This window comes from Falco rusticolus, chromosome 9 (assembly GCF_015220075.1).
Source record: "Falco rusticolus isolate bFalRus1 chromosome 9, bFalRus1.pri, whole genome shotgun sequence".
Taxonomy (NCBI): Eukaryota; Metazoa; Chordata; class Aves; order Falconiformes; family Falconidae; genus Falco; species Falco rusticolus.
This window is the reverse complement of record NC_051195.1, coordinates 40,527,900-40,541,726: the sequence shown is the minus strand read 5'-3', so window position 1 is coordinate 40,541,726 and position 13,827 is coordinate 40,527,900. Positions and strand designations below refer to the sequence as shown.

At 52.3% G+C, this 13,827-nt stretch overlaps 1 protein-coding gene and 1 long non-coding RNA gene across 6 annotated transcripts; one reads left to right on the top strand and one right to left on the bottom strand.

The window, feature by feature from the left end:
• Positions 1–491: 491 nt before the first annotated feature.
• Positions 492–13,773, bottom strand: KYAT1 (kynurenine aminotransferase 1). 5 transcript variants are annotated; one of them, XM_037401186.1, is made up of 14 exons: positions 13,688–13,773; positions 8,649–8,770; positions 6,830–6,888; positions 5,729–5,879; positions 5,270–5,419; positions 4,808–4,894; positions 4,568–4,696; positions 4,115–4,235; positions 3,375–3,451; positions 3,027–3,116; positions 2,490–2,676; positions 2,212–2,288; positions 1,906–1,992; positions 492–1,486 (listed from the first exon to the last, which is right to left on the bottom strand). In XM_037401186.1, exons 2-14 carry the CDS (start codon positions 8,730–8,732, stop codon positions 1,418–1,420), a joined length of 1,368 nt encoding a protein of 455 aa, XP_037257083.1. In that variant the 5' UTR covers positions 8,733–8,770; positions 13,688–13,773; the 3' UTR covers positions 492–1,417. The 5 variants fall into 5 exon arrangements, with proteins under 5 accessions (XP_037257083.1, XP_037257082.1, XP_037257084.1 ...); XM_037401185.1 differs by lacking the exon at positions 13,688–13,773 and adding an exon at positions 10,709–10,831; XM_037401187.1 differs by lacking the exon at positions 13,688–13,773 and adding an exon at positions 10,440–10,674.
• On the top strand, positions 8,780–11,766 carry LOC119154080. The gene is made up of 3 exons (XR_005106326.1): positions 8,780–9,150; positions 9,296–9,557; positions 11,562–11,766. It is a non-coding gene; the product is annotated as an uncharacterized LOC119154080 (long non-coding RNA).
• Positions 13,774–13,827: the final 54 nt, after the last annotated feature.

Sequence of the window (13,827 nt, the reverse complement as noted above, 5' to 3'; positions counted from 1 at the left end):
CGCGTACCGGGAAGCCAGGCAGCGCTCGCCTCGCTCTGCGGGGGGGGTGGGCGGCCGGGGGAGCCCCGCGGCGCAGCTCAGCGTGGCCGGGGGGAGCAGGACCCCCGCCTGCGGGTGTCTGCACCGCACCGCGTGCGTGTCGGAGGATGGGCAGGTGCACCCTGCCCCTGCGGGTGTTGCGTTAATCTTGATGTTGGTTTGTCAGTTTCGGTGACCACAGCTCGCCCCGCCTCTGGCCCAGATGCGTGCACGAGGGCCTTCAGCGCCGCCCTCACCCACCCGACGGGGCGCATCCCCCCATCTCCCGCCGGCCCTAGGGGTGGCCGGTGCCACGGGCTGCAGCCCCACTCAAGCCCCTGCGGGGCGGCTAACGGCCGTGGGACAAGCAGCCGCCGCCATGGGATCCCGCTGCAAATGCTGCAGGGGTGCTGGCGGCTCTCTGGGAGAGCTGCATCAGCCCCATAATCATTACAGAGGCATCTACTCTTCAGTAATTGCAGTAATTCCACTTTAATAATTTAACTGCCACAAACAGTTATTGCATGGTCTGTTGCACATAACTCCTGCATGATTGATGACGATGCTTTATGTTCTTATCCAGCAGCAGCCCGAGGCCACTGTGCCCGCCCTGCCTGGCCACAGTGTGTGCTCATCAAAAGTCTGGAGGTTTTGCTTTGCAGCCTGGACGATGCTGCCAAGCCCTGACAAAGTGCCAGGAATAGTTTGGGGGTGCACAGGGAAGGTCTGGCAATAGCCGGGGTATTTATTAAAGCCTCATTCCCGGGGGAAACCAGTTACCAATTCTGTGGTCACCTTTCCCAGAGATGCACAGAAAAAAATAATGGGAAAATTGTTAATTATGGGAAACAGTATTTCACTGGGTTTATAATTTTCAGGATCAGAGGAATCAGCCTACTGATGGGTGGTAACACTGCACAGTCCCACGGGAACGCAGGTGCTGGTGGAAATGCTGTCCTGCATGCTGGGGCACATGAGTGAGGAGATGGAACAAGACAAGGCACACCAACCCCTCCAGCATGCCCTCAAAGGTAGGTCCTGAAGCACCTTTTCAGAATTTGGTGGTGGAAAAGACCCCAGGAGCCATCCTTACCTCGTGTCTTGCTGTACGCATCCCAGAACTGATGAGCAAAGTCTTCAAACGTTAGAAGAAACATTGAATACTGTCAGTGCACACAAAGACTCACTTTTTCTTGCAAGGAACAGCACAATCATTTCACAGTGACAATGTCCCGCAGACCCTGCGCCTGGCAAACCTCTTACCCTTTTGTCTGACAGAAAATGTGGTTGAAAGCACAAAAATAAGAATGTATCAAAGTTTGTAGCCAAGCAAAGGAAGTGGAGGAAGTGCAGCTGGGGCAGGTGAGGACCATGAAGAGCCTGGTTCTCTCTCCAGTGCTCAGGGACTGGTTTTTTCCTGTTTCCATTTTTGCAATATGTCATTTGCTGCCTTCAGTGTAGCTTCCTCCTAAACAAACACCGCAGGTTCAGTCAGTGGCTTTCAGCCAAATCCCCCTTCCCCTCACTGCAGTCATCCATATAAAAATCCTGTTCTTGTTCTGGAACACTGCAACTGCCCCAGGTTCAATATGAGGCAGGTTCTGCCACCGCCAGGGTGGCCATAGCTGCTGGGCAGTTAAACGTACACCCAGAAGACTCCTGCCTTGGCCAAGGATGTAAGATGCTGATGGGAGAAAGCTTAGGATGGCGCTGGCGCACCTGCCCCCGGCTCGGCTTGTGTGTCTGCAGGAGGGCACTGGACCAGCTGTGGTGCCCTGCTTAGGCTCTAACACCCAAGGTGCTCTGACTTCTTGGCATTTAGCTTGTTACACCAGCCCTGATTAGCACACCCAGCCTCACCTTCCTTCGTGCTGCCGTGTGTCTCACCTTTGCGAAGCAGAACCGGATGAAATGGTTGTAGTTGTTCTTGTGGGCCTCAGAGTAGAAAGCAGAAAGCGGGATGGCAGCAAGTCCCTGGGAAGGGGAAACATGCGGAGCTGCAGTTACCCATCCCGGGCTGGCGTGCAGCCCGCCGTGCCCAGAAGGGGTGATGCTGACCGCCCCAGGCAGCCCTGGGCCATGAGCTGCCAGACCCAGCAGCGGTGTGGTGCTGCTGGCTCCCATGAGCACAGTCAGCGGTGAGGGCACAAACCCACCACGGCAATCACGGTGGAAAGGGCCAGACGCATTTACCTTGTTCTTGACCATCCACTTTGCAAATCTGGAGTCATAGGGCTCATCGGAGTCAGGGACATCGGGGACGCTGGATCCTGCAGAAGCAAAGCAGCACAGAGGTTGGGGCTGCTGCCGGGTGCCCCAGCTGAGCCCCCAACGCACAGCCGCTGGGGAACACGCTCTTGTCCGTCGCACTTTGGTGGTGGTTTTTGCAGGTTCCTGTCCCTGCTAGTGGTACCACTCCAAGCTGGCCTGCCACACTCAGCCCTGCCTGCGCAAAACTGCAGCTGACTCACTGAATTTGGAGATGTCTGCCACCAAGAAGTAGGTGCCCTCAGGGATGATGGGTTTCATCCCCACAGCATCCAGGCTCTGGACCAGCCAGTCTCTCTTCTTCTGCAGCTCCTCGGGCAGTTGGACAAAGTAGCTGTCTGGTTTCCCGTAGAGCATGAGCTCCCTCTGGAAACCCTGAGCCACAGCCTCCTGCAAGAAGAGAGGAGCCAGTGCCTGGTGGGAAGATGGTCAAGGCTTGCTTGGGAACTGGAGTCTTTGCTCCGATGCAATTCACTGATGATTACGGAGCTCTCTGCCTCCAGCCCCTCTGACTGGCCCCTTAGGCTTGTCAGTGCAAAATAAGGAATATAGCCCAGGCAGGCTGGCCTCTCCCCTTCCTCTCAGACATGGGGCAACTGCAGGGAGAAGGGAAGAAGCCTCTCCGGGGCACCTGTCTCATCTGTCTGGCCTTTCAGGTCAGCCACGGGCAGGAGGACCCTCTGTCACCCCTGCTTTGGGGGTTTGGGAATTGCAGGGCTACTTGCAGGGAGATACCTTACCTGGGCAAGTGTGGCACAGTGGTACACTGAGTTTTGGTGCACAGTGCGGAGGTGCTGCAGCAGCCTGTTGGGTCCCATGGTCCAGCCCACCTGCAGCAAGGAGAGGAGGGGGAAGGTGGTGAGTCTCTGGGTACCTGCTCGGGCTCCCCTTTACTTGCCTGTGCTGCCTTCATTGTATTCTCCAGACAGGGCTATCATAAAGCAGATTTGGTACTTTCAGACCCTGAGGCTCAAAGCTGAGTGCGCAGCAGCAGTGTTCCCAGTGCTGCGCTGTGGTGACGGGACCCACATCCTGGAGCAAAGGGACAGGTATGGGGACACAACGAGGTGCCGCATGGGGGAATTCACCTTCCATCCAGTCGCACTGAAGGTCTTCCCAGCACTCCCAATGACCACCGTGCGGTCCCACATCCCTTGCAAGGTGGCTGGCCATGGAACAAGAGAGAAACACCAATGGCAGAGCTCAGCATGCTTGCCTCCGGGCTGTGTTAATGACGGTGGGAGCTCTTTGACCACTATAACCTGTGGTGACCTCTTGTGTGCACAGCACATCTTTCACCTGGATGAGCCTCAAAGCATGTTCCAGCAGGAAGCTGGACTTCTGAAGAGCATCTCTTTATAACTAACTGTTTCCATATGCATGCACTCAGCCCCAGGGGTTCCCAGAGGTGCCAAGCACCATCACCCTGCAAGACGGTGTTATTGCAACAGGAAGAACATGCCTCTGAAATCATGTTGACATGGATGTTCCAAAACTAGAGACACTCAGAAAACTGTGAGTTTACAAAGTATGGGGAAAAATTCAGTTTCACTGAAGCCAAAGGGCTCTTTGCTCCGGATCTCATGCTGTGAAGCTCTTTTGTTCCCTCTAACTGGCTCTGGAAGTCAAGGCTCTGGTTTAAGACCTGGCTTGGAGGCTGAGACTGAAGTGCAGCAAAATACCTCTAAGGGGCATACAAGCCCAGTAGCATCATGTGGGCAGGCAGCCCGTGTAATTTCCAGGGGACCCCAGTTAAATCACCAGTTCCTTCCCCGAAGCTGCTGTACCCAGAGAAGATATCCAGGCTCAGCCAAGCCATTCTCCATACCGATGCGGATGTGTTCCTTCCCATCGTAGACCAGCCACTCGTACACTTCATCGCTGAAGCACAGGACGTCATGCTTCACACACAGCTCTGCAATGAGCTCCAGCTCCCCTCGGCTGAACACCTGCAGGGAGCAGAGCAGAGATGCGGCAGGAGTGCCTCTGAGCCCCTCCTGTCCCAGCCCTTCCATGAAAGCTGTGCACCCTGCCTGCACCACCTCCCAAGCCAGGGTGGGCAGGAGCTGGCTGAGTGGTCTGACAGGGCAAAGCCACTGCTGGCACAGAAGATCAGGCTTAAAAACACCAGAAGAGCGAGGGCAGCATGTGATGCTCCCACAACACCCATTCCCTTATGTGCGAGGAAGGTTGAGTGACTGCGACACTGCAAATGTGGCCAGGTGAGCTGTAGCACCCCAGCAGCTTTTGGGGCCAGCCACAGCAAGGCCAGAGGCATTACCTTGCCCAGAGGGTTGTTGGGTGAGTTCAGGACGATGGCTTTTGTCCGTTCACTGAATTTGGAAGCCAGTTCAGCTGGGTCCAGCTGCCAGTCTGCACTAGACATCAATTTTCCATCTTTTGGAGCTTTCTAGAGAGAACAAAGGAGAATCTTGGCTTGCTTTGCTACCTCTGCACTCACCTCTTCGCTTGCTTTGCTATGACTCTTCCCTCCTTGACAGCTTTGCTCCAACCCACTCACCGGTCTCAGCGGCACAAACACAGTTGTCCCACCAGCCATTTTCACCATTGGCTCGTAGCAGTCGAAGAAGGGCTCAATGATTATCACCTGGAAGAAAAGGGACATGTCATGCCCTCCTAACCCTGCTCAGACCTCTCAGACCCAGAGAGCAGTGAGAGGGACGGGAAATTTTAATCCCTGAATTACTGTAATGGAGAATCTGCGTTGCCTGTTGGCAGTGCCAGGGAAGAACACCACTGCTCAGGGTAAAACGGTTATTTTGCTTTATGCAGAAATGAGACAGTGTGCTGCAGCAAATAATTTTTTCCCTTTAGAAGCTCAGATACTGGAGAATGGGGATAAACCGCTTCTGCTTTGGAAAAGGACAATGAAAACCATCCTACAGCTGCTGGCAGACCCACAGCCAGGAACGGCTCCCTTGGGGGAAAGCTGCCAGTGCAACAAGCCCAAATCTTGGGTTACCTCATCGCCTTCACCAATGAAAGCCTGGAAGCAGCAGAAAAGGGCCTGGTATGCCCCCACAGTCACCATCACATTGGTCATAGGATCCAGCTCTCGTCCAAGCAGCTTCCCAAAAAACTGGGCTAGGATCTTCACCAGAGGTGGGTGGCCCTGTGGGGTAAGAGAAGGGGTCAGAACTGGGTTGCAGAAGCCTTCTAAGACATGGGTAAGACCCTGGAAGGGACGTGGGCAGCCAAGTGCCTTGTGAGGGAGCGTGCGGGGCATCTTCCAGCCTGGCTGCTCCAAACGCCCTGGTAAAGCAGGGCGTTATAGCCCTGGGTGCAGGGGGCCAGGCTGAGGGTGGATGTGTGTTTTGCCTCATGAGATTTGCCCTGTTTCTTGCTGCCTGATAAGCCCTGAAGTGGCCAAGGCTAACAGAGAGCGAGCAGGTATTGCGGGTGAGGGAGTCTGTCCACGCACGAAGGCACGGGTGTACTGGTGCAGCATGTGGTTCTCCTCGCTGAGGGCTCTCAGGAATGCCTCCTTCAGAAAGCCGGGGGGAGGGAAGTCAGGGAAGCCCTGTCCCAGGTTCACTGTGGAGTAGGTGGCAGCCAGCTTTACAAACTCCACCCTGGAGAGAAGAAAGTTAGAGAAAGAAGCATTTACAGAGGGTTCGAGCAGCGTGCTGGCGCCAGCTCTGCTTGCCAGCATCCCTTTGAAGTCACCAAGGTTGGTGTCCCTCCTGCAAAGCCATCCCACTGCTCACAGGCGGACAGGACCGAGCACAGGTCACTTCAGACCTGTTTCAATTAAACCAAGGATGAGGTACTATTGCATTGGGGGGTGGTTTTAATTGTTTAATTGTTCTCGAAGGAAACAGCCACTATGTTGTCTGGGTGTGCGGTCGTAGCTGAAGCTGCACACCACTTCTGATCAGACCAGACCGAGCAGGAGAGGACTCAGAGGTTTTCAAGCTCATGCCAGTTCTGCAAAATTTAGCAACTAGGCATGTTGAAGGACACTGCAGAGGGAAAGGTAGGCTGAACTCATCGGTAGTTTGTGCCTTGAAACCAGACAGAGCAGGGCACTGGGGGAAAGCCCATTTAAATCTCTTCAAGCACGCAGCTTTCCCAATGCTAACCTGTGCCTGGCAGGCTGGGAATCGCATTTGCAGCATCCCTTTGCCTGCCTCTCTGCTTGCAGTGTCCTAGAGTGACTTGAAGCAGATGCCAGGCTGCAGCTAGTGTGCTGAACCACCTGGCTCAGATTTGGGTGCTGCTGGGATCATTCAGGTGGATGGTTGGATGGGGTGCAACACACTACAAGGCAGTCCTGCCTGCCTTCCTGCAGGATGGTGCAGAGCACCTGATACAGCACGAAGTGGGAGCAGCAGGTACATAACTGAGCCAGGGTAAAATCTCCAGGGACAAACTTGCCCTTTTGTGCGCTGCCTGAACAAATGCAAAGCAGCCAAGGGAGACTGCTGCTCTGTGCTGTGAGGGTGCAGTGGTTTCTGTCTGGCGTTAGGCTGCTTAAAACCACATCTACCATCAGGGTAAACCAGATATTCTCTTAACTCACCAGATATTCTTATCTATTCCCTCCAGCCTCCGAGCTTGCACTGGCCTTGACATTTCTGCCTGCAAAAAGAGAAAAAGAGAGTCTGAAGCTTTTACCAACGGCAATGGGGCTGCGTGCGAAGGGGATGTGGCCTCCCCAGGTGTGCTTTTCTGAATAGAAGGTGTGCCCTTTAGTATTGCTTCATGGGTTGCTGGCCGATGTTAGAGCAGTAACGCTGTTGCAGTGGTTTCTGGAAAAAGCTTCATGCACTTTTTGTGAAAGATCAGACAAGAGCTGGCAGAGAAGGATGTTTCATTTACAAGTCTCAACAAGAACTGAGAAAACAGATAAACAAAAGAAGTGTGTGTACATTCACTGGGGAGCTGGCAGTGCCTTACACCTCATTTTCAGCTGCAATAAATCATCAGGTCAAATGACCTCAGCCAACCTGTAACAGCCAGGCCAACGACCCCAGACCTCAGGCTTTTGCCTGCCATAGCCTCTCTTGTCCTCCATTGGAAGGACCTCCTTGTTCTCTATAGGCCACAAAATATCCCCTTTTCCTAGAATAACAAACTTTTTTACTCCACACTGCTCTATGGAATAGCAGAAGTATTTACTCCTTTGTCCTGCTGGAGCGCTTGGTGAAGGGAGTTGCTCTGGATCCTAAACAATATGCTGTCTTTTGCGCCTAAAGTTCATGGCACAAACAGGCAGCAAGAGGGTACAGGCAAGAGGGGAGCACAGCACAGGTCAGTCTGATGTACAGAGGCACCAAGGTACTGTCTGCCTGACTGGTATCTGGTTTCCATGTGCGTCATGGCTGGGGGTGGTAGGAAGAAGGACAACAGGAGACACTGACAGCAAAGTCCTCCTTCTGGTCGGATAAGCACAGTGGGAGAAAGTCAGATGTGCCTAAGGGAGCCCCACTCCTCTCCCCCAGCCCCCTGCTTTGCTCTTTCTGTACAAGCTCACAGATATTATGGTCAGCAAGACCCAGTGCCTGAGCTGATTTTGGTTGGAGTAGAAGGATTTGTGGCTTGGAAAGTAAAAGCTGGAGGTGAAATATTAACAGTTCTCTTGCAGTGAGGCTGCTGCTGGCCACAGTTCAGAGAACGAACAGCATCGGCAAGTGTCATGGGGGTCAGTAGGAAAAAGATGATTTAAGCCTAGAAATTCCCAGTTCTGAGGAAAGGCTTTGTCTGCTCCAGCCTTTTCAGGCAGGAAAATAACAACTATTTTCTTCTTTTGATGTCCCACCCATGCCATCCCCAGCCTGAGTGATGCTGCCGTGGGCAGCTACCCATCAGGCTGGGGAGCAACATGGTCTTGGGGCCATGCAGCCCCCAAATCTGTCAGTCTATTCTGCTCCCCAAACCAAATGATGAGTTTCTCCAGTTGCAACCTGCCTGGCAGCCAGACAGGATGGTTGATTGCAAATGTAGAAGACTAAGTGGCCACAACCTTTCACCGCTGATTCCCTGCCACATGTGATTTCCTCACTCTGCATGTTTGTATCTGCAAAAGGGATGCTGATATTTCCCAAGTACTTTGCAACCCAAGAAGCTTTAGTAGAAGAGACCATCAGATGGGGCAACCCCACCATGAGCTTTGTTCTGTATTAAAGATATTCTCTCACTTATGTTTCCTTTAAATAGGCTACCTGGAAATAAGCAGGTACAGAGGAGATTGCACCAGTGTGACTTTTCCTGGTGTGTCCTACCCACCTTCCCTGCCAAGGCTAGCTCCTGGGCAGTGAGTTCCCTGGGCTCCACAGGGCTGCAGCCTCAGGCAGGGACCAGGCTGCTGGCCAGAAACAGTCACATTGGGCATTCAATACCTCACTGGAGTATGAGCTATATCCAGCGCTGCTCTTTCTCTTCAGCAAGAAGTGACGCAGAGACGGTCCTGCTCTCCTGAGCATGCCACGGCTCCTGCTGTCTCACTGGTACGGGCACAGGCCTGCATTTCCCCCAGACACAAGCAGAAGAGTAAGACAAGCACTCCATGGCTGCAGGAGTAAAGCAAATGCTCTGTGTACCCAGGGCCGAGGCAGGTCCAGACCCAAAGCTGTGATCATTCTGCCACAGAAAGGAAAAAGGGGAACAAGGTGCATGCTGTCGCTGCAACGTCAAAGAGTGCCAGGGCTGTACTTCGTACCCATGACACGCACAGACTCAGGATCCCATGGGCAACCATGGCTTCCGCCTCCTCTCTCCTGAATTCCAGGTTCTCCCCACTTTCCTCTGCGCTGGGGGGAGCGGTACAGACACCACTGAGAGGGCATCCTCCGGGAATTCTGTATTCAATATCAGCTTCCCATCCAGTTTCATTTATCCCAGGTATCTCTTGCCTCTGCCCTTCCTGGCTGCTGGGGCTGTGCCTCAGCCAGGCTGTTTGAATACCCTGCCTCTTGGGGCTGGCAAGTGAAACAAGGGGCCTTAGGGATGTGCCACACAAACCCATCTCTTTTTTCATGTTCTTAAGGTTACCAAAAAAATCAAAGCAAGAGTACTGCTGTTTTTGAGACTCTCTGACCTCTCAGCTGCTGCAGCTCTGGGCTGTTTAGTCACAAGTCTTACTCTGATTGACAAGATGACAGCTTCCATCTTCAAAGTGATTTTGGTGTTTACCTTTCCTTCAAGGCCCCAGACAACTTAATTTCTGTGCCTGCTGCTGCCTGTTCCTTCACCTCAGACCCCCTCAACTATTCTACAACATTGCTTAAACATGCAGCATTTAAGCTAAAGTAAGTTATTTTTTCGTTAGGTACTTGAGGTAAAAGTGGTGTGTCTGGAGGACGCACGTGCCTTTATTTTGACCAGCCATGGATTAATTTACCCAGCTGCCAAAAAGTAAATTAAAACAGGTTTGAAGCTGACCAGCCCACAGGTAAGTTCTCAGTACTGCTAGGTGCACTTTCCACCTTGACATGCAGGATGTACATCCCCACGGTTTCCATCTTGTGTTATTTCTAACAAAAGTCCAAAGTGGCTGCCAGCTGAAACCAGTGGGGTTTTACATCTCTTTGCCCAGGTGGGACAAAACAGCACAATTCATGGAAAAATGGGAAGCCACAGCATAATATTAGTCAGGACTGTGAAATATCCACCTTGCCCCTGTGTGCAGGACAGCTGCATGTTGGGGCCAATACTGAGATGTGGGGGGACACTGCTTTGGGATGCAAAGCAAATGAGTACTGGAATGAGGGGACTAACTCTGCAGGTGACAAAATGGAAGTGTGGTAGTTAAAGAGGGCTTCAACAGATTACAGAGAACTAGGAGCAGGTGTTAAGAGCTGTGCACGAGGCTGCTGCAAAGAACTAGAGGCAGCACCAGGGTCAGGGCGCTGCTGCCAGTGGGAGCAGCCGAGCAGGGCTGGGGCAGAGGGCTCTGCCTCACCGCCACAGCCCTGGCGAATGTTTTGGAGCAGGGACAGCCACCAGAGCCGGAAAGCCTGGGAAGGGCTCAGGGAGCCTCTCACCTGGTGGGGCATTTCAGGCTATGCTGTACATACGCTCCCTGGACAGGAGCCGGGGCACCTCTTGCCCTGGCAGGGTGCACAGGACGGAGCACACTAAGGATTTTGGAGGTGACAGCTGAAAGGTCATGGTGGGGACCGGTCACTCACCACCTCCTGCCCTGCAGCCTGCGGGCACCAGCCGTCTCCTCTGTCCCGCTGCTCACCAAGCACCTCCGCAGCGCTGGCCAGCCTGGGTGCTCACAGGTGCACCCGAAAGACTTTTGGGGACAAGGGTCCCCCTGAACCCCTCACACCACGGGGTGCAAGGCCACAGCACAGCGGGAGCACGAGCGAATGCAGCAGCAACAGCCAGAAAGCGCACACACGCAGGCACAAGGCAGCTCCCAGATGGGATAGTGGGGGTAAAACTGACTTACATCAAGCTGCGCTACGCTGGTTTATGCTGGAAAGTCTGGCACAACTGCCCAGGCTGCCTTTGCACACATGCTGCCCTCCCCCTGCCTCTGAAAGGCTCCATCTGCAGCTGGGACTTCCTGGGAGGAGTCGGAGGCTGCAGGAAGGTGGGAGTCGAGCTGCAACACTCCGAGGGGGAAAATCGTACCGGGGGAAAAAGAGATCTTGGGCTGCTCTCTAAATCACCAGGGTGAGGGAGGAGAGGGCTTTTGGGACACAGGTCCCTTCCAGAGGCTCAGAGTCAGAGCTGCCAGAGGGTTTTAGCTGCCTGGGAAAATAGCCCAGCATATTGTTCAGATGGAGGATCATACCACCGTAATTATAGTGGGATAATTTTTGTGGTATGGCTATAATTACTTTGGCATGACAATGGCAGGGAATTTCCCTTTGAGTGAAGTGTTCAGTCATTTTGAAAAATTATTTCTTAATTTATTAGAGTCAGAGACTCTAAAATATTTTACCCTGCAGGCTTAATACTATTGGAGAATGGATCACAGGTACAGAAGGTGGAGGCATGAGGGTAACGACCTACCGTCACTATACAACCTAAAGCAGGATCTTGCAGTGTTGTCTGACCCCTGGGCTGTGGATGGGCTGGGAGACAGATAGCAGCCTCAGAGGGGGATTTCAGCACAGGGATGCAGACGCTGAACTCTCCGTCAGTTGTTTGAGAGGTGACAATTGCTGCAGTGAGGCGTAGAGCGCAAATCATCCTCTCTTGGCTTCCCTTTTCCTTTCGTGACAAGGCTTTACAAGCACTGATGAATCAGGTTGTGTGGGTCTCCTGAGTGAGTATTTACTGTCTCCCTTTCACAGCTGGAAAAAGTGAGCCACAAGGAAAGGAAGCGGCTGACATCCGCTGTGCCAAAGGTTCCTGGATCCTAACCCCATGTCTGGCCACTGCGCTCACAGCACCCCTGCCATGACTAAGCAGGAGGGAATGTCTGCACAGGCAGATGCGAACTCTGTTTTCTAAACCGCTGTTTAACCCAAACACTAAAATAAACAGATGGAAGGAAAACTTGTGTTTGCTCCTGTAACAATGCATCTGGTACATCCTGAGCCATCTAACAGCTCAACGCCATTTTATCCTCTCCGTCCTGCCGTCCTCACTATGCTTTCTTTGCCCCCTCCTCCACCAGCCTTGCACCTTCGCTGGTGGTTGTTTACCCCTGAGCTGAGCTCACTTGACTAACTAAACTGGCAAAAAGCCAACTGACAGAAAAGCGGACAATTTTCTGTAAGGTCCGTGAGTTGAACTGGCTCAGGGCAGGGTGCGCTTGAGTGCTAAAGGCACTGCAAGGAAACAAGAGATCCAGGTAGGGAGCAGAGCAGAGAGGAATGGGGACGAGAGGAGATGGACCGGAGCACAAGATCCCACCTTCTCTGGCAGGATTTGGCCTTTATATTGGTTGGTTCAACAGTAACATGTTACTTTACCTTCATGTCCTCTTGAAATTCAGCTGAAATTGCTGGATAATATCTATGCGGCCAGCAAGGAAAAGGACACATCTAACCTTCTTGGAGTTTGTATTGTAAAACTCAAGGAAAATTAGGACCCTTTCTTTCTGCAGGTCATTTGAATTTAGCAGGTGCATCTGGACACAAACATTTCTTCTTAATGATTTTCTTTTTTTTTTTAAATCTAGCTATTGCACTGGTTTTGTGAGTGGCTACAACAGGCAGGTTGTTGCCTGATCCTGGTGGGTGGGCTCATAGCTCCTCTGGTAGCAGTCCTGTGCCTGTGGCTACAGGAGGATGCTAAGACCTACAATGTTCCTAGAAAGCCACAGATATGCTTATTTTACTGTAACAGTGATCACTGGTGTATACAATTTTAAACTGGCTGCACTTAACCACTCAGAACTATCTCTTGTATACTAATGAAATTATAATGCATGACTTTGAACCATCTTTTATGAATTAAAAAAAAAAAAGATGCTGCCCAGTATCTTCCAGTGAGTGAGCCAAACAACAATAACCACTAGTGAACCAGCCTGCTTTTTTCAGGTACCACAAAATTACTGTTGGATGTATCGTCATAACACAGCAGTGTTACTATTCCTGCCGTGAGGAAACACATGCTTGATTTTGCTGTGGGCTTAGTTCAGTGAGCTGTTGTTAAAGAAAGGGAATGGGGTTTTCAAAATATTCCACTTTAGAAATGTCACATAGGTTGGTTCTTAAGGAAGAAAGTGGTAAAAGCTGCAGCTTAAATGATTTTCATTCTTTTATTGTTAATTAGCCTTACTGTTGATAGTAGTTGTATCCACTATTTTTTATTTGAGGCATCCAGTGAAACATTCCCCAGATTTTCTCCACTGACCCGGACCACGTGCCCCTGGTCCCTAAGTGTGAGTGATGCCTGTGGCCTTGGTCATTGCTCAGTGGTTTGAAGGACAGGAACCAGGCACCCACCAGAGCTCTGCGTGGGCATGGGCGTGTGAGGCCTGGCTCTGTACTGACCTCCTGCACGGGCACAGCCAGAGCCAGGCAGGTGAAGTGGATTGTAACCCTTTTGGAAAGGGTTTAACATCACCTGGGAGGAGGCAGGGCCCTAACGAGGAAAGACGCAGCCTCCTTTTTGTCTGCAGCCTGGGGTGCCGCACACCAGTTCTGCACATCTTTAACCATGCCAAGGGGCTTAAACAGAAACAGTGCGGTGTCAGGGCATGGCAGATGCAATTTTCTACCCTTCTGTGACACCAGCCCAAATCAGGGCCTGAAGCCGCCCATGGCAGGCCTGCCTTTCCTCAAGTTCCTCCCCGGGGGACAGCGGCCGCCACCCCTCAATGCCACAGGACAGCACGGCTACGCATGGTACTATATTACATGAAATAATAACAGAAGGCTTGATCACGATTAGGTCATAAACCTTAATAAAGAGTGTTTGGGGGGTTCTTTGACAAAAATAATCAGTTCTGGGCGCCAAAGTTACTTACAGCAAGCGCTGGCGCTCAGCTCCTGAAATGCGGCATCCCCTTTAAGACGCTCACCATTTTGCGCGCTGCCCCGCACCAAGATGGCGCCCCCACCCTCATTTTCCGCTTCCCAATTCTACCTCGCCCACTCGCCCCCGTCG